Here is a 20552-nt window from a genome sequence, read left to right on the forward strand (position 1 = left end):
ATAAATTGAGATTATTTGGCTGGTATCCTTATCTGCTTCTGTGCAACCTGTGACTGCACTCAAAAGTCTCACCCACCCAGTAACTCTTGGAGTTGTCCCCAGGGCATGTCTTACGTAAGCTATAAATACTCTTCTTCACTGTCACATAAAGCATCTTTTTTTTTTTTTTTTTTTTTTTTTTTTTTTTTTTTTGGTGGAGTCTCCCTCTGTTGCCCAGGCTGTAGTACACTGGTGCAATCTTGGCTCACTGCAACCTCCGCCTCCTGATTTCAAGTGAGTCTCTTGCCTCAGCCTCCCAAGTAGCTGGGATTACAGGCACTCGCCACCACACCCAGCTAATTTTTGTATTTTTAGTAGAGACAAGGTTTCACCATGTTGGCCAGGCTGGTCTCGAACTCCTGACCTCAAGTGATCCACCCTCCTTAGTCTCCCAAAGTGCCAGGATTATAGGCGTGAGCCACTGCGGCTGGCCACATAAAGCATCTTATTTCCCTCTTCTGCCCAGTACACTAACCAGGTCTCCTACCACACTGCCTGGGAAGCCATCTGAGAGGTGCACACTCCGGCCATTGCTTCTGGGACTGAAGGAAAAAACTTGTTTCTTACAAAGTTAGGGGAACCAAAGATGAATGCATGATACTGCAAAGATTTTGCTGAAAAGAGCTTTCTTTTTAATTTATAGCATCTTCTATCTAAAAGTGATAGATATTACACCAAAAATTGCCCTTCCTCTCAATGGTTAAGGCTTCCTTAGTGAACCAAGCTGGTCTGCTGGGGGTCCTCACCACTCTTTTACAGTTAGATTGCTGGTGGGGCTACTAGACTGGCTTGTTAGACGTGCCTGGAAGTGTCTTAAATAAGATTTAGAAGTTACTTAGTATGACTTTTATTGCCAGACCTTTTCCTGTCTCTCTTCCTTTGTACACTTTTTTTTCTGTAGCCCACACAATGCTGTTAAACCTTTACTTCTCCATCATTCCATGATGGCCCTTAGACTACCTTTCCCTAACAGGGGGAGGATGATAGTGATGGAAGAAAGGGGTAAACTCAGACCTTGGGGGTTCCTTGGAGCCAGGTGGCTGCACGTGACAATAAAACTAAGACACTCAGAAGCAGACTTCAATGCAAGGAATTCCAAAGAGAAAGCTAAACTGAAAAGAGCTAGAGGCAGAGAGCAACAGCCAGACTATAGAGCCAAGATTATCACCCAAAATGATGAGACCTTCTTTGGGAGGCCATGGAGAACCATGAGTACATGAGAAACAGCAGGTGATCCAGAGATCAAAATGTGTGACAGTCGTGAATATAGAAAGATACCTTCTTCCTTTCACGGCCCTTTCCAGTATGTATGAGGCTGGCCTTTTAGACTCTGGGTTGACTGTAGCAGTAGAGAACTGGCTGGGGTGGTGCACAGAGGTGGCGGCAAAGAATCTACACTGCAGCATCATCAGGGAAACGACAGAGGGCCAGGTCTCCGAGGGTGAGAGACTAAGAAGGCCTGGGAAACAATAGGCAGACTGATGATGTTTCTGATGGACCCTTTCCACAGTTGGAAGAATGATCCCTAGGGTTTTTTTTTTTTTTTTGAGATTTCACTCTTTCACCCAGGTTGGAGTGCAGTAGTGCAATCTCGGCTCACTGCAACCTCCGCCCCCAGGGTTCCAACGATTCTCCTGCCTCAGCCTCCCAAATAGCTGGAATTACAGGCACCCATCACCATGCCTAGCTAATTTTTTTATCTTTAGTAGAGATGGGGTTTTGCCATGTTGGCCAGGCTGGTCTCAAACTCTTGACTTCAGGTGATCCACCTGCCTCGGCCTCCCCAAGTGCTAGGATTACAAGAGTGAGCCACTGCACCCGTTCTATCCCTAGGTTTTATTCAGGATTCCAAATGCTCCACCCCACTAGAGAGTGCCTCAGAGCAATTAATAACGAAGTATGATTCACCCCAACAGGTTGTAGAGTGAAGCAGTGCAAAACAAATGAAGAAAGGAAAGAAGATGTAAAGCTGAGGAGTATGAGTGCCAAGGGAAGGGCCATTTGACCCTGTCCTCTCCTTGCCATCCCCTCCTGCTGCTGGACTCTAGTCCGGAGCTGCTGCAATTGCCTCGTGTAGATGAATGTGTAGACGAGTAGCTACTGTGAGAAACTTTAAAAAGTTTTTGGTTAACTAGTCAAAATACCCTGGGAAACATAGATGCTCATATTGGGTACAGAAATACCTAAAATGAGGAAGAAAAGAATAAACCCTCAGCAAATTGAGAATCAAGGAGGCTTTATAAAATATGCCAATAAAGGATTTTATCATAAAGACCTAAGAAAGCCAAGAAAAATAATACATTTGATTTCTTCTTAAAACAGGGTAAAAAAAATGATACTTGTAGTTATTCTATACATGACTCCAAAAGCAACATATCTCAAAATTAATTACCTAGACCAAGGGTTGGCAATCTTTTGTGTAAAGGGCTCATGGTAGGCAGACTTTGAAGATGGCCCCAGTGATCACTGTATATTTGCATTCACAGCCTCTTACCTGTGGGTTGGACCTAGTGCCTTCCTTATAACCAATACTGGGTACAGAAAGATGACAGGATGTCAACTGCATGATTAGGTTACAAGGCATCCCATCTTCCTAGTGGACTCTACTGCCTTTCCAGCTCACAGGCTCTGACAAAGAGAGTTGTCAGGTTAGAGTGGCCCACATTGCAAGGAACTGAGAGTGGCCACTGGCCTAAAAGATGTTCTATACAGAAAGGCAATAAGAGCTAATGGAAGCCAGGCACAGTGGCTCATCCTGTAATCCCAGCACTTTGGGAGGCTGAGGCAGGCGGATCACTTGAGGTCAGGAGTTTGAGACCAGCCTGGCCAACATGGTGAAACCCCATCTCTACTAAAAATACAAAAATTAGGTGGGCGTGGTGGCATGTGCCTGTAATCGAGCAACTGGGGAGGATGAGGCAGGAAAATCACTTTAACTTGGGAGGCGGAGGTTGCAGTTGGAGGTTGCACTTTAACTTGGGAGAACTCGGCTCTTGGGAACCGAGATCATGCCACTATATCCAGCTGTGGTGACAGAGTGAGACTCTGTCTCAACATTAAAAAAATAAAAAAATAAAATAAATTTATAAAATAAAAGCTAGTGTAAGAGACGTAAGAAAAGCACATGTACATATATTTAAAAAAATAAGAAACAGACTCACAGAAAAGCTAAAAACCAATCATTCCAATCAATAATACTGATAATTTAATATTTGTCCAAAATAGTATCAGGATATGAGAAATCTAGAAATGATTTCTAATGAATAGCTAAAAGATTTATCCTAGATAAAACTATCCTTAAAGAAATGTCTGGAAAGAAATAATAGAATTATTCCATGTTCTTGGGCAGGCAGGACCAAAATTAACATTCAGAAATGAGAAAATAATAATTTCAGTTTAAGGGGGGGAAAACTCTATACAACTAAAGTTGTCCATTAATGAACATGGCTTCCTTAAAAACACCTTACAGAAGCTCCATCCTTTCCATGACGGCACAACTATCAGGGATTCTTACAGACAAAGGGATTCTTATGTCAGGGGAAAAGCTGGACTCTTAAGTTTCTTCTCATTCTAAGTTCTTAGCATATCTTGAAATTTGATATACTAGAAAAACATTTTTATTCTAGGCTACCTGTAGACAAAAATGGCAAACAGATAACTTAGATAATACATTACTTTGAATAATTTCAAACAAAAAATACGGAAAGTATGCAGAGTTCAGGGAAGATCATAATAATTAATGAATGGAAAAATTCAATGATGATAAAAAGCCTGAGCTAATTAAGATACTGGGGACAGATAATGACACATGATATCTAAATGATACATGCAAGATTTACGCCAGGAAAGATACTCAGAATGATTATTTTGAAAGGAAAATTTAGTGTAGGATAATTTAGTTATCACATTGTTTGTAAATTTCTGTCACACACACACACACACACACACACACACACACACACAAACCATGAAGTTACAGGTTGACACCATGACAAAGTGGATAATTAATTGATTAAAGGGAAGGAATCCTATTTAAATTCTTGAAAAGTCTATTTGCTTTAGTTGTAAGGTTTTAGACAATCTGATTCAGGCTCTCTTTCTCTTTCTAAAACAAGAATGCCAATTGATTGATATAAAGGGAATAAAAGCAATTTAAATGTGAACATTACTTTGTTCAGAGTATTCTTGCCATCATAAGCAATATACCTCTCTCCACACTCAGACCTACAGTGGAAAGGAAAATTATTTTATAAAGATTGCCTGTATATGTGGAATCAGAAAGAGGGGAATTAGAGAAGCCACCACTTAATGTTGTCAGGTTAAGGCCACCCTTAGTACCTGTCACCATGACAGGTATGATCTTGCAACTGGACCCAAATTCTCAGGACGGTGGCCACGGTTTCCTGTAGTCTGAGGTATTTGCAAACTGCCAAAAAATCAATTTAAAATAAATAAAGTCATATTTATAATTTTTCATAAGAGGTGAGATTTTAACTCACCCTGATTTTAAAAAGAAGTACTGCTCACTTAACTTTGGCATTAAATAAATTGAAACAGTGAGAAATCATTTACTTCCTAGCCTGTCCTGGAAAAGGTACGCTTTAAATTGTTAACAGTTTTATTGAAGTACAATTGATGTACAATAAAATTCCCATATACAAAGTGCACAATTTTATGTTTTTTTAATTTCATGGAAGAAAATGTTCTAAGTTTGATAAGTTTTGACACATGTATACACCTGTGAAACCACTGCCACAATCGAGATAACAAACATACTCATCACCTTCCAAAGTTTTCCTACGTAATCTCTCCTGACTTCCCCCAATCCTAGTCCCCAGGCAACTGCTATTCTGCTTTTTGTCACAGTAGATTAGTTTGCATTTTCCAGAAATGGAATCATATGGTATATATTCTATATTTTCTCGCTTCTTTCACTCGGTGTAATTATTTTGAGATTCATCCATTTGCAAGTGTATAAACAAATCATTCCTTTTTTTAAAAGAGACAGGGTCTTGCTACATTGCCCAGGCTGACCTCAAACTCCTGGGCTCAAGGAATGCCCCCACCTCTCCCCCTTCAGCAACTGCGACTACAGATGCACTACCACACGTCTTAGATAAATTCCTTTTCATTGCTAAGAAGTATTCCATTTGTATGAATAAACCACAATTTGTTTAACCACTTACTTGTTGACAGATACCTGGGTTATTTCCAGTTTTCAGTTATTACAAATGAAGTTGTCATTAACATTCATGTACAAGTTTTTATACAGACATATGTTTTCATTTCCCTTGGTAATTACCCAGGAGTGGAATGGACAGATTAGACAGTGAGTAACGTTTAACTTTTTAAGAAATTGCCTATTTTCCAAAGTTTTTGTACCACTTTACATTTCCCCTTGCAGTGTATGAAAGTTCCAGTTCCTCTAAGTCTTTATCAGCACTTGGTATTATCAGTCTCTTTATTTTTAGCCATACTAGTTGAGTATATAGTGGTATTTCATTGATGTTTTAATTCGCATTTCCCTAAAGACTAAAGGTGTTGATAGTCTTTTCATGTGCTAATTTGCCACCTACACATCTTCTCTGATGAACTGTCTGTTCAAATTTTTTGCCCATTTTTAAATGCAGTTGTTTGTTTTCTTGAGTTTTAAGAATTCTTTATACATTCTGGATACCAGTCCTTCAGCAGACATATGATTTAAGATTTTATCCTAGTCTGTGGCTTGGCTTTTCATTCTCTTAACAGTTTTGAAGAGCAGAAATACTTAATTTTGATGAAGTCCAATTTATTAATGTTTTATGGATTGCACTTTTTGTGTCATATCTAAGAAATCTTTACCTAAACCAAGCTCACAACGGTTTTCCTGTATGTTTCCTTCCAGAAGTTTTATAATTTTAGGTTTTACATTTAGGTCTATAATCCATTTTGAGTTAATTTTTCTATATGGTATGAAGTATTTCTTGAAGTTCACTTTTTTCCATCTGGATAGCCAGTGGTTCCAGCACCATTTGTTCAAACTATCTTTACAGAAGTGACTTTGCATCTTTGTCAAAAATCATTTGCCACTGATCATTTGTCTATCTTGACACCAATACCACAATGTCTTACTTACTTAAGTACAATATCTTACTTAAGTAAGACTTACAATGTCTTACTGTAACTTAGAACAAAGTTTATTTCAAGACTTATATTTCTTCAAAGATAATTTGGCTATTCTAGGTCCTCTGCATTTTCATAATGAATTTTAGACCCAGGTTGTCAATTTCAAGAAAAAAAATGCCTGCTGGAAATGTGACTGCATTGAATCTACAGTTCAATTTGGCAAGAAATAACATCTTCACTATATAGAATAGTTCCCTCACTGTGTGCTTACCAATACTCAACTGAATACCTCTGCAAACCTCTGGACTTCCCTCTGGGTGCCACTCTCCTCTCCCACACTCTGGCCTGCAAACTCTACCTGTCTTGATCTTCTTGGGACCCACCTCCTCAACTGCGTCTGGGTTTTGCGGCCTGGAAATGCTCTCAAGGCAGTAAGCTGGGGCAATCATAGGGCTCACCTCATTTATTTTTCCGCCTCTCAAAGATCACTGTCCTTCACTTCCAGATGTCCAATGTCTTCAAATATGTTGTTTCATATATTTTGCCCATTGTTAAAATTGTTTCAGGCAGGAAAGTAAATCTGGTCCCTGTTATTCCATCTTCTTTGGAAGTGGAATCTCAATTTTTAATTTTTAATGTCAAATCTGTTCTCAAAGTTATAAAATTCAAGTAAAAACAGGACAAAAACATAACTAGTAATTAGTATAATGTTGGTCACTATTCACTTATTTGTTCATTAACCCATTTTATCCCTCAAATATTTACGGAGTTCTATATAGCAAGTACTGAGAATCAAAGCCAGACATGTCTCTTACTCTCACAGAGCTTACAATCTAGTGTGACAGATAGACATTAATCAAATAATTATAAACAAAAATGTAACACTGCAACTGTGATAGCTGCTATGAAAGAAAAGAAGAGAATAATGCTCTGAGACCTACAAGAGGATAATTTTACGATATTTGTTTCTATTGAGCCTACATTCATGAGTTCAAAAATATCATTACTGTTTCTCCATGTTAAAGTCACAAAGAAATAAATTACATATACAGTGGAGGGAAAAGTATCCATTAAATAAACTTCTCAATATATGACGTATCTACTAAGCGTAAGACAATATGCTAAGTGCTCTGGGGCACACCAAAATCATGACACTATAGATCATAAGTTAAACTTCAGATTCAACTGGGCACATAAAATCAGTATAAAGAAATATAAAGGTAACATATCTATATGCTATATGATAGAAATGAAAATTTACCACATAGACATCACTTTGTCTATCCTCATTTAAAAAAATTATTGTTTACATCAGCCTAACCGCAGAAATGTGATCAGTTCCTTTGAGAAAACAATGCATTTATTTTATTTTGTCAAATCTTACCTAGATATCTCAGCTTGGGAATTTTTTTCTCCATCAACAGTGAAAGGAGATGCTCCAGTTAGTAATTCATACATTAGAACACCTAAACTCCACCAGTCAACTGCCTATAAAACAACAATAATTTCATTTTATAGAATTAGCAACTAAAATATTTTATAAGAAAGAAAAAAATGAATAAAAGAAAGCTATCTATTAGGAAAATGTTTTTAAAAATGATTTTGTACACCTCCTTCTATGTAAGGAGTATTAAATTAACACATGCAAGAAAGACATTTAGAGAACAAATATCCAAGTATCCTCAGCACAGAAAGCATGTTATTTCTTAAACTAGTAACCATTTACCTTGGTAATTTAAAAAATTTAAACTTTATATAAATTTTTAAAATTTTAAGTAGGTGATATTTCTTTGGGTTTATGATCGGGAACTAAAGTATTCAGCTCCAGTGAGCCTTATGAAATGTCTAAAAATCAAAGAACAAAAAATGAAAAAAAAATACCACATCTAAGAGTATGTTATTTTTTCCTAACTGCCTAAATCAATTTTTCTTATAGAACTTATCACACATAAACCTCAGAGTCTTCACTGATGGGAAGATCTAAAATAATATAAAATAAAATGTGTTCTAATTTGGAAACCAATTTATACATGCAGTTACCTGAACTGAGAACATAGAAAATTATATATAATTTAAAGAATCTTTTATTTTATTTTGTTTGAGATGGGGTCTCACTATGTTGCTCAGGCTGGTCTCGAACTCTTGTGGTCAAGCAATCTGCCCACCTCAGCCTCCCAAAGTGCTGGGCTTATAGGCGTGAGCCACCAAGCCTGGCCTAAAGAATCTTGATGTATTGAAAATTACTTCTTTTGTAATTAGGCAAATCAGAATTTTAATAACTGCTGAACAAATGAGTGTACACCAATGAGAAATATTAACCAGATGTTAAAATTTCAAACTATTTGCTTCCAATTTCCAGGGCCTAAGTTTCAGAGAGGTGACAAAATTTATGAGCCTAGAGCTATTAAGAAAATACAGAGTGCTGACATACAAAACACATCAGGCAGACTAAAATCGTGAGAGCAAAGGTATTTACTGAATATTTTCCTCATGCCAGGCTATGATGAGCATTTTGCATACATTATCTCATTTAATAATTGTCAGGTTGTTCCAGGTGTGGGAAAAAATATTTATTGACTAGGTATATTCGGCACCTTAGGTATGTAGAAATTCTAGGAGTAATATAAGATTTTCTTATGTGAAAATTGGTTCCATTAGGTCTCTGAAGATAATTTTCAAATTAACAGGTATAAATTCCTACCAAATTCCCCAACAGCTTCAAAGAATATCAAGAAGCAAACTAAGCCAGCAATTAAACTCTTCTATTTATACAAGCAGTTTGACTGCCATTTGAGTCAGAACCCTCAGAATGTTTTGCTGTTGGATTTGAAACCACGTTCTTCAACTGATGGAGATCAGTAATCAGATTTTTAGCCCTGGGTTCCAAAACCAGTAACACACAAACTTGAAGAACATGCTTCTAAATATATGATTAGTCATCAGGAAAGAGACCAAAGATTCTCCACAGCCAGATATCTGAACTGCATATGTGGGACTCTGAAAGGGAATGAAGAAGAAGGAAAGATGGGGAACAAAAAATAGAATACCTTATTTGGATAAAGCTATTAATAAAACAGAAGTGTTAAAAATGAATAAATTTTGTACCCTTTAATACAGAAAAAAAACCATGACCTAGATTTTATAACATAATTACTTAGAAAGTTTCTTCTAGAATTTTCATTTTGCACATACAAAGGCAAGAGAGGAGGCCAAAAAAATTGAGCTTTTTAGAGGGCTTAGGAAAACAAACTTAAACTATCTAGAACTCAGGATTTTTTCTTTCTCCAAGGGTTGTTAAAATATTTATTTCTGTTGGGAAGATAATCAACAGTCTCCAGTGTCTCTGGAAAGTTAAAGGCAGAAACTGGGAATAAGAAAATATCAGTGATTCCCTTTTCATTGACTTCTTAGTGACAGCTTCAAAAGCCAATATTAACTAAAGGTGATACACATGACTATATGTTTCCGAATGTTTTTCTAGCAGAAATTAAAAATGCCAAGAAATACTGTCCAAAACCATTCATCACGGCTCAAACAGGAACAATGTGCAGTTTTACACGCCGTGACACTTCTGTATTGCATTGTGGTTCACTTGTATCCTAAAAGGCCAGGGTCTCATGCAAAAATAAGTAAGTAATTTTTTTTCGAGTCGCTGTCTCACTCTTGTTGCCCAGGCTGGAGTGCAATGGTGCGATTTCTGCTCACTGCAACCTCTGCCTCCCGGGTTGAAACATTCTCCTGCCTCAGCCTTCCGAGTAGCTGAAATTACAGGCGCTTGCCACCACGCCCAGCTAATTTTTTGTATTTTTAGTAGAGATGGGGTTTCGCCATGTTGGCCAGGTTGGTCTCGAACTCCTGACCTCAGGTGATCCACCCACCTTGGCCTCTCAAAGTGCTGGGATTACAGGCCCTTAATTTTTTAAAAAAATGGAGTCATAGTTTGTACTCTAAGAAATAGGCTCTCTCAACAGAAATAAAATAAAAATTATTTGACTAGTTTTGAGGTCTCAACTTTAACAAGAGTGTTACTCTATAAAATAAAACACAATTCTCACCAATAAAACCTTTACAAAGGGAAATCTAGAATGTCCTAACCTTTGTATTATCTTTTTCCTCCAAAATACTAGATATCATAATGTGTGCAGGAATACAAAGCAAAAGAGAAAAAAAGGAAGGTAAGACAATCAACACCAGAAAGACGGCTCTGTTGAAGAGATGACCTAAGTTGTTAACTAGGATTCTTATAGTACATTTTATAGAAATACATAAAGAAGCATCAAAACTAGAACATACCTTGTCATGTCCTGAATCTCCCCCTCTGACAATATCTGGTGCCATGTATTCAATAGTTCCACAAAAGGAATATGCTCTTTCAGTCTTGAACAAACAAACAAAAAAGGGATTTGATTTCAAGCTAGTATGACAAGTGACAAAAGAAGAAAGTAATACATGTTAGTGGTTGAGATACACTATAGTGGCAAAGTAGTGGTAGAATCTACTTGACAGACCTACTCTTCACTGGAACAGACCACCGTCTACATAATATGAGTCCTGGGTATATGTCATCCCATCAGAAAGACTTCTCATGCATGAAATGGTACCATACCATCCATCCATCCATCCATCCATCCATCCATCCATCCATCCATCCATCCATCCACCCACCCTTTCCATGAATCCATTTATTTATTCTTGTTCACTTTTTGTATGCATGTATATTTCAGTTGTTGATTTAACCCTTTTTTTTTTTTAAGAATGAAAATAGTCCTAGTAAGGCAACATGAACTGTCTAACACATTAGTATGAATGACTTTATTAGGCAAGATTGAGAAAACACTGGGTAACTTGAAGGGGGAGGAAAGACCAAATTCTAAGCGGGGGACTAATAAACCCAAAGATAAAAAAGAATAAAAATTTTTTTTTTCTGCCTTACCATCTTGTTAGGTTTGACAACGCTAATGTTATGTTTAACAATGGTAAACAAAACTGTCTTTAAAAAAGATTATTTCTTAAAGATAGATGTTTCCTTTTTATAGAATTTTAAAAATTCAAAAGGGCTAATATATCATGCCTGAAAGTTAACCTAAAAAATTATTTTTTAGATGATCAATTATGTAGCTCATTTATTATCTCAACTTAGAGGAAGCTCACAACCACCCCAAGTTAAGTGCTTAAAAGATTTTTCTTCTACCTTTTCCATGTAATTTTTGGCCTCTCTTATAATTCATTTTAGCTTATCTGGTGCTTTGGGGGAGAAGTTGATAGGGTATACATTAATAAATAATTATTTGATAGAAATTCCAGAATATAGAAAAATTAAAGCCTAAGTGTTGAGAAGTTCTAATCACTGAGAAGAGTAGTAAATAAAGACAAACATCTCTTAATTCTCTCAATTATTTTAAACCCTTGCCATCTTACCCAGTTCTAAATCTACATTTGCTTCCTCCTGTGTTATTCCCTCTGGGTTCTAACTTTTAGGTCTCTGCCTAAACTTCCTAAGAGTTTATCTTCTATTTGTAAAAATATCACCAATTGTAACTTTTGAATTTGTATTTATTTGCCTATGAAGATGCATAATGCCTTAAAATAATTCTACCAAGAAGACAAACTGATGAGATTTGACAGGGGAAGGATGCACCATAAAATATATTCCAGAGTCTCTGATAGGTGCAGGAAAGACTTCAAGGTAACAGTTCTACTATGATTATGGTTTATTTGTTCAAAATACAATAATTTTCTCAAGTAACAATTTTCTCAAGGAGACAACCTATTTGACATTTATGCCCATACTATAAGCAACATTAGTTATCACAGTTAAAAAAAAATGTGAATGAAAATTTACTTGATTATGAACAAAAATAGCAGGAGTGGGATGTGTGCAACATACTAGCAGATAATATGGAATACTCATGTGTTTTAAGTGATTAGCCAATCAAGGAGGCTTCATTGCTCCTTAGAGAAAAGGATCAGATAACACTGGATAAAAAGCTGGTTTCCTTCTAGGGAGGAATCCCAATAGCAACTCAAATGCCAGACTTAAGTATTTCTCAATAAAGACTTTGATGAAATAATTCCTAGCTTTTATTTGCCAATGTTTTGTCCTAATCATATCTGCCTGTAACAGATAAATTCTGGTGTAAAATCATCAATGAAAACAGGTTTTTTTCTCATCCCATATTTAGAAAGACTCTTAATGTTAGCAAATCTCCACACAAATATCTAGAAATGTTTGATTCATTTTCAAAAAGGATTACATATTCCATTGGTAATTGCCAAAGACCGGGCTCACAAGAAAGAAAGGGGAATTCCTGGGTGCCAGCCAGGATGTGGGTACAGAAAACCAGAGAGGTAGGCATATGACCTAGTGCTGTGGCTGCACAAAGGAGGAAAGGTGAGTTGTTACAGGTCTCAGCAATCCAGAAACTTGAGTTTTAATACCCTGTGAGGATAAACGATGAGGCTGTCAGCTCAGATGAGATGGGCTAGAGTTACCACTCTTATATAAACCTTAAAACCAAAGAAAGCTAAACCTCAGTGAAAACAAACTACAGAAAAATAAATTCACCTGCTAGCACTCATTTGTTTCTGTCTAGGCCCTAGCTGAACAAAGTTCCTCCTGTGATCTTAAATGCCTAGGCTTATGCTTCTTAGATTTGAGATCTGAATTTACTCTTCTGCATGGTATGGAGAAGTAGGAAAATCTGGCTAAACATGGTGACACCCTGGGACACATGATAGAACCAGAGATATTCTCACAACTTAGCCTGCCCAGAATTCCTATAAAGCCCTGATGTCTTGATATTACTAAATAAGTGAACTAGACTCCACAGACACAACAAACCGAAGGATTACTTGAAACAGTAGAAAAATAATCTGTAAATGACCAGTATGTTGTAAAAGATAAAAGACATAAAATAAGACAGCTTGGGCAAGATGGTGAAACCCTGTCTCTACAAAAAAAAAAAAAAAAAAAAACCTAGCAGGGCATAGTGGCGCATGCCTGTAGTCCCAGCTACTTGGGAGACTGAGGCAAGAGGATCACCTGAGAGCAAGAGATCGAGGCTGCAGTGAGCCATGATCGCACCACTGCACTCCAGCCTGGGCAATAGAGTGAGACCCTGATACAAAAAAAAAAAGGAAAAAGAAGAAAAAGAATCAAATAGAGCTGTGCAAATAAAGAAACGAGGCAATAAAAAAGGCAGACTAAACGTATTAGATACAGCTAAAGAAAGACAGTAAATTAGAGGATACTTTCGCAACATTCTGGATAATTTTCTCAAGACTTAGTAAAATTGCTGAGCATGGTGGCTCACACCTGTAATCCCAGCACTCTGGGAGGCTAAGGTGAGCAGATCACTTGAGGTCAGGAGTTCGAGAACAGCCTGGCCAACATAGCTCAAACCCTGTCTCTACTAAAAATGCATGGTGGCACATGCCTGTAGTCCCAGCTACTCAGGAGGCTGAGGCAGGAGAACTGCTTGAACCTGGGAGGTGGAGGTTGCAGTGAGCAGAGATCACACCATTAAACTCCAACGTGGGCCACAGAGTGAGACTCTGTCTCAAAAAAAAAAAAAAAGAAAAAAAAAGAAAAGCCTTAGTAAATTTGAGAAAATTATCCAGAATGTTGCAAAAGTCCTAAGCAGATTAAATAAAAATATATTCCTGAGTGGCCACATTCTATTTCTTCACTTGAGAGGTGGTTACAAGGGTGCTGTCTTATAATAATTCACTGCGCCATACATTTATTTTGTTTTTGAATCTGTTTTACTTTACAATAAAAAGAGAGACATATATATGTATGTGTATATATATGTAAGTGTGTGTATGTGTGTGTGTATATATATACCTATATATCTATATATGTATATCTCACAGGTCCATTCCTAGATCTATTTATACCCAGCAGCTATCAGTTAATACGCAGGGCAAAATAAAGCATTTTAAGACAAAGACAGAATTTATTAATCATTGATCCTTGCTAAAAAGATATCTAAAGTATGTATTTCAGAAATTAATAAATTGAACTTGAAAGAAAAAACTCAGATGCAAGAAGCAAGAATAAGCAGAGAAAACAAATGTGTAAGTAAATATAAACAAGCATTGAATTTATAAAATAAAAGTAGTAACTGCACAGTAATGATTAATTTCTGGAAATTTAGCAGGTAGGACTAAAATACTAAATAATAATAACTGAAGTTGAAGATTCTAATGCTCTTGTAGTGGTCATGATCGTCTGAGAGATAATGGATAATTTCAGACTCTGTTAAGTCAGAGCACAAGTTTAAAATCAGGGTAATATTACAGAAATGCCTTGTGTATAAAAATAAATAAGTAAATAAAATCAGGGTAATAACTACTAAAAGAACAGAAATAGCATATATATAACTTCTAGACCATTAGGCGGACATGAAATAAAAAGATCTTAATCATTTAAATAGAAGACAGGAAAAAGGGAAAACAGAAGCAAAGAAAAACACAAGGCAAGATAAGAGAAATAAATAAAAGTATATCAGTAATCATAATATACAGGTATCATAACTCACCAGTTAAAAGACAGAAACTCTCGATCAAAAAATAAAATCCAGTTATATGTTATTTATAAAAGGCACACCTAAAACATAATGACAAAGAAAGATTGAAAGTAAAGAGATGAAAAAAGTTGTATCAGACAGCACTAACCAACAGAAAGCTGGAGTATCTTTATTAATAGGAGGAGAAATGAACTTTAAGGCAAAAGAATTATTAAAATTATGTACATTACAAAATAATAAAAGGAACATTTCACTAGGGAAATAACTCTATCCCAAGCTTGAATATCCTCAAAAATTTGTGAAAAGCCTTAAAAATATATAAAATAAAAATTGAGAGATCTTCAAGGAGAAATGGACAAATCCACAATCATCATGGGTATTTTAACATATGTTTCTTATAACTGACAGATCAAGAAGGAAAAATATTAGTAAAGATATTCAAGATTTGAATGATATTCATGAAAATATACAAAATCCTGTATCCATCAATTAGAGAATACACACATAGTCTTTCAGGCATATGTCTTTTTTTTTTCCTTTCTTTTTTTTTGGAGACAAGGTCTCATTCTGTCATCCAGGCTGGAGTGCAGTGGTATGATCACAGCTCACTGCAGTTTTGATCTCCCAGGCTCAAGTGATCCTCTTGCCTCAGCCTCCCAAGTAGCTGGGCTCTTGCTACCACACCTGGCTAATTTTTGTACCTGGCTAATTTTGTACATAGAGAGATGCAGTTTTGCTATGTTGTCCAGGCTGGTCTCAAGCTCCTGAGCTCAAGTGATCCACCCGCCTCAGACTCTTAAAGTGCTTGGATACAGGTATGAGCCACCACTCAAAGAAAAAGTGACAATAAATATTACAGTAATAATAAAAATACTATATATAAGAACTTGTGGGATGCAGCTAGAGCTATTTTTAAAAATTCACAGTTTTATTTTAAAAAGATTAAATATTAGTGAGCTAGATGTCCAAATTAAAAGCTTAGAAAAAGAATATGAAAGAAGCTTATAGAAAGTAAAATGCACAAAATAATAAACCTCATCAAAGACAGAGAAAAAAAAATGGAAGGCTTGACAAAAGCTCTTTCTTACAAAAGACTAATAAAATGGACACTTCTAACAAAGGATCAAGAAAAGTAACAAATGAATAATATCAGTAATTTAAAATAAAACATTATTATAGTTACAGAGATTTTTAAAAGTAAGGAAATTCTGAAGAAACTGATGTCAAAGAATTTAAAAAGATAATACCATTTTCTATAAAAATGTAACATTCAAAAAGAAATAAAAACTCTAAATATACTTGTAAATATTTTAAAAATTAAAACAGTATTTGAAAAGCTACTTGTACTCATTTAAAATGAAAAAAAAAAAAAAGGAAAAAAACACACTCTGGCAGATTTTAAAGTGAATCCACACAAACCTTTAGAGGAAATGTATCTTTATCTTACATAAACCATTCTAAATCCATTTCATGGTGCTAGGACAACCTTGACACTAAAATGTGACAAATGCAATTTTATACAGGAAAATTATAGGTCAACTTAGAAAATAAAATCCTAAGTAAAATATTAGCAAATAAAATCTAGCAATGTATAAAAAATATATATCATGGAAAGTTAAGTTTGTCCCAGGAATTGAAAGATGGTCTAACACTGAAAAAGAAAACAAAAATCTATTCATATAATTCACATCATTATGTGGTTAAAGAGAAAAACCATAAGAATTTCCTTACAACAATAGAGATACTAAAAATATAATTTACCTACCAAAAACCTACAGCAAATACCATACTAAATGACTAAAATACATGTTCTTTAATGTAAAAAATACATATACAGATAAAATTTGGTAGACAAAGCAATAAAACCAAGCCAAACCCAAACAAAATAACCATCCCCAAACACACAGAAACTAAAAGGTATGAGAAATGAAAAGAAACAAAGCCATTATTACTTACAAATAATGGTTCTGACTTTTTTCTTTTTAATGTAGTCATCTATACAAAAATCCAAGTCAATCTATAAATTTGTGCACCTAGTAAGAATTCAATGTTTTATGTATAAGGTCAACAGCATTCCTATGCTCTGGCAAGAAAAACACAAATATTCCAGTTTTTAAAGGTAATTCTTACAATTGAAACAAAAAGTATAAATAGAAATAAGTCTAATAATATATGTATAAAATATTACAGATAATAGTACAAAATATTTTTGAAAGACATAAAAAACTAAATAAATGGGAAGATCTGAACATTCACTGATGCAAATTCATTGATTGGAAGGGTCAATATCCAAAAATCGCAGTTCCCTCCAAATTAATTTATATATTCGATTCCACAATTCATGTGGAGGAACACAAAAAGCCAAGAATAGAGAAGACAGTGAAGAGGGAGGACGAAGGTCAGGGGAAAGGAGAGGGAGGTAGGGTGAGGGTGAAGAGGAAAAAGACCTCACCTTTTCAGAATCAAGACTTACTATAAAGTGATAGGCTTTTTTTTTTCTTTTCTTTTTTGAGATAAAGTCTTGCTCTGTTGTCTAGGCTGGAGTGCAGCGGCATGATCGCAGCTCACTGCAACCTCAAATTCCTGGGTTCAAGTGAACCTCCTGCCTCAGCTTCCCAAGTAGCTGGGACTAAAGGGATGCACCAACACACTCAACTAATTTTTTTAATGTTTTGTAGAGATGAATTCTTGCTATACTGCCCAGGCTGGTCTTGAACTCCTGGCCTCAAGCGATCTTCCTGCCTCAGCTTCCCACAGTGCTGAGATTACAGGCGTGAGCCACCACACCTGGCCAGCCAGATGCTTTAAGATATTTTGGTTCTGATACAGAACGAGGCAAACAGACAAATGGAATTCAATGAAGAGCCTAAAAACAGACTCGTAAGTATGCTTGGGAACTTAGTTATATGACAGAAGTTGCATTTCAAATAAGCAGAGAAAAGATTAACTGACTAGTCAACAAATACTTAAAAGGTAATTGGGTTATCTGTATTAAAAATATAAAATATTTCCACCTGATTTTATACCCTAAATGTAAGACCTAAAACTGTAAAACTCCTAGAAGAAAATACATGGGAAAAGCTTCATGACATTGGATCTGGCAATGATTTCTTAGATATGACACCAAAAGCACAGGCAACAAAAGCAAAAATAGACAAATGGGACTATATCAAATTTAAAAACTTCTGAAAATCAAAGGAAACAAACAGAATGAAAGGCAACCTACAGAATGGGAGAAAATATTTGCAAATCATATATCTGATAAGGAGTTAATATCTAGAATATATAAAGACACCTAAAAACAACAAAACCCACAAATAACCTGATTTTAAAATGAGCAAAGGACTCTAACAGACATTTCTCCAAAGATAACATACAAATGGTTAACAGCATATGAAAAGATGCTCAACATCACTAATGATTAGAGATAAACGCGAATCAGAATTACAATGAGATTTCACCTTACACTCATTAGGATAGCCACTATAATAACAAAAACACCAACATAACAAGCGTGGCAAAGACACGGAGAACCTGGAACTTTTTAGCACTGCTGGTGAGAATGTAAAATGGTGCAGCTGCTATGGAAAATGGTATAAATGCTCCTCAAAAAATTAAAAGTAGAATTACCATATGATCCAGCAATCCCCCTTGTGGGTATATATCCAAAAGAATTGAAGGCAGGCCTCTTGAAGAAATATTTGCACAACCACATTCACTGTATTATTCACAATAGCCAAGAGGTGGGAGCAACCCAAATGTCCATCAACAGATAAATGAATAAACAAAATGTGGCATATAAATACCATGGAATATTATTCAGCCTTAATAAAGAAGGAAATCTTGTCACATGCTACAGCATGAATGAACATTGAGAACTATGCTAAGTGAAATAGTCACAAAAATAAAATAAATACTGTACAACTCCACTGACATGGGATATCATAAGTAGTCAAACTCACAGAAATAGAAAGTAGAACGGTGGCTGCCGGGGATTAGGGGACGGGGGAAAAGGTATAGAGTTTCAATTTTACAAGGTGAAAAAGTGCTAGAGATCTGTTACACAACAAAATGAGTATTATTAAAGCTGCTGAACCATATATTTACAAACAGTTAAGATGGAAATTTTTGTTTTGTGTTTTTTAAACCACAATTAAAATATTTTTTAATTAAAAAAAAAAAGCCTTAAAAGAAAAGATTAGTACATTGGATATTAAAATGTTAAATGGCAAAAAAGATCATTAAACAAAATTAAAAACAAGTTAAAATTTTAGAAAAGAAATTTACAAAACATATAGTTATAAAGGGTTGGTATCTATAATACTTAACGAACTCCAACAAATCAATAACATCAGGGGAAAAAATGCAACACTGTGATAGAGAAAACATAGAAACAACCTAAATGTACCTCAGTAGGAGAAAATGTAGACTGGATAACTAACATAAAGGATTATTATATAACAGTTAAAATAAATGAAACATCCCATTTATCAACTTGGATAAATTTCAAGAATAGGTCAAATAAAAAACAATCTGCAATAGAATATATCATATATGTACATTTAAAAAACATGGTAATAGTATATATTGTTTATGGATATACACACATGAAGTAAGGGTACTAAAACACAATTAAATTTAATCCACCACATACTCTTTACCTGCACCAGTGCAGCTACACGTTGTTGGAGAAAACCATATAATCAGGTTGGCCAATTTTATTCATTCAATCATTCATTCATTCATTCATTCATTCGAGACAGGGTCTCATTCTGTCATCCAGGCTGGAGTGCAGTGGCATGATCTTGGCTCACTGCACCCTCCACCTCCCAGATTCAAGCAATCCTCCCAGCTCAGCCTCCCAAGTAGCTAGGAATACAGGCGTGTGCCACCATGCTCGGCTCATTTTTTAATTTTTTTATAGGAATGAGGTCTCACTGTTGCCCAGACTAGTCTCAAACTCCTGGGCTCAAGTGATCCTCCTACCTCGGCCTCCCAAAGTGCTGGGATTACAGGCATGAGCCCAGCCAATTTCACTTTAAATTCATGATCAGGAATCTCACATGGGTCTTAACAGTGCCCAGCAAACACATTCATTTCCCTAATCCATTCATTCTCCCACATTGTTAGTTGGTTATTTTATATCATCTCCTTTCTCCTAAAACCTCGATGTGTCCACTCCCTTCCTCATACTCAGTGAGAAAACAAGACCTTCTATAAGCTGCCAGTACACACCACTTAACCTCCACCCACATGTGTGCCTAGTAACTCAACTTTCAGTTCCTAAGCATGAACTGACCATGCTACTCGTTAAGCACTAGTAGCACGCTCATGCACAAACTCACTTGTGCGTCTGACGTTATCCTTCTCAAGGACAGTGTTCCAGCAATTTCCCACCTTATCTGCTGTATTATTATAGGAGATAGATATCTGGGTTTGGGTAGTAAATATCAGTGTATCTACCCCACTTCCTTTTGAGGACTATTCTAACTAGTGTATGACATCTGTAATTTCTCCCATCTTAGGGAAAAAAACCCTCTTTTCATCCTCACTTCATCCTCTGCTATGCTCTTCACAGAATTTCACTATTCCTTTTAACAGAAAACCCCAAGTTGTCTACATATGTCGATGACAATAAGGCTACTGCTATTCTCTTTCCTAAGGTTAAAACTGAGCCAATCAATGCTCAATCTTCAGTCCCCATCTTATTTAACCTAGCAATAGCATTTGACACAGTTAATCATTTTCATCCTTGAAATATTTTTTCGCTTGTCTTCTGAGACAATCCATCTTGTTTTCCAAATTCCAAATTCATAGATCCAGACCAGACTTCTCTCCCAAATTCCAGACTCATATAGCCCACTGCTTAACATCTCT

General features: G+C 35.8%; 1 protein-coding gene across 6 annotated transcripts in view; it reads right to left on the bottom strand.

Moving 5' to 3' along the window:
- Positions 1-20552, bottom strand: part of RPS6KA5 (ribosomal protein S6 kinase A5) — a 190963-nt gene that overhangs the window by 42854 nt on the left and 127557 nt on the right. For 4 of the 6 annotated variants that reach the window (XM_024231295.3, XM_024231299.3, XM_024231300.3 and 1 more), the window contains 2 exon segments: positions 10438-10521; positions 7529-7632 (listed from right to left, as the gene is read on the bottom strand). In XM_024231295.3, the coding sequence (XP_024087063.2) occupies positions 7529-7632; positions 10438-10521 (188 nt within the window). 6 annotated transcript variants of the gene reach the window in all.

Source organism: Pongo abelii, chromosome 15, assembly GCF_028885655.2.
Source record: "Pongo abelii isolate AG06213 chromosome 15, NHGRI_mPonAbe1-v2.0_pri, whole genome shotgun sequence".
Taxonomy (NCBI): Eukaryota; Metazoa; Chordata; class Mammalia; order Primates; family Hominidae; genus Pongo; species Pongo abelii.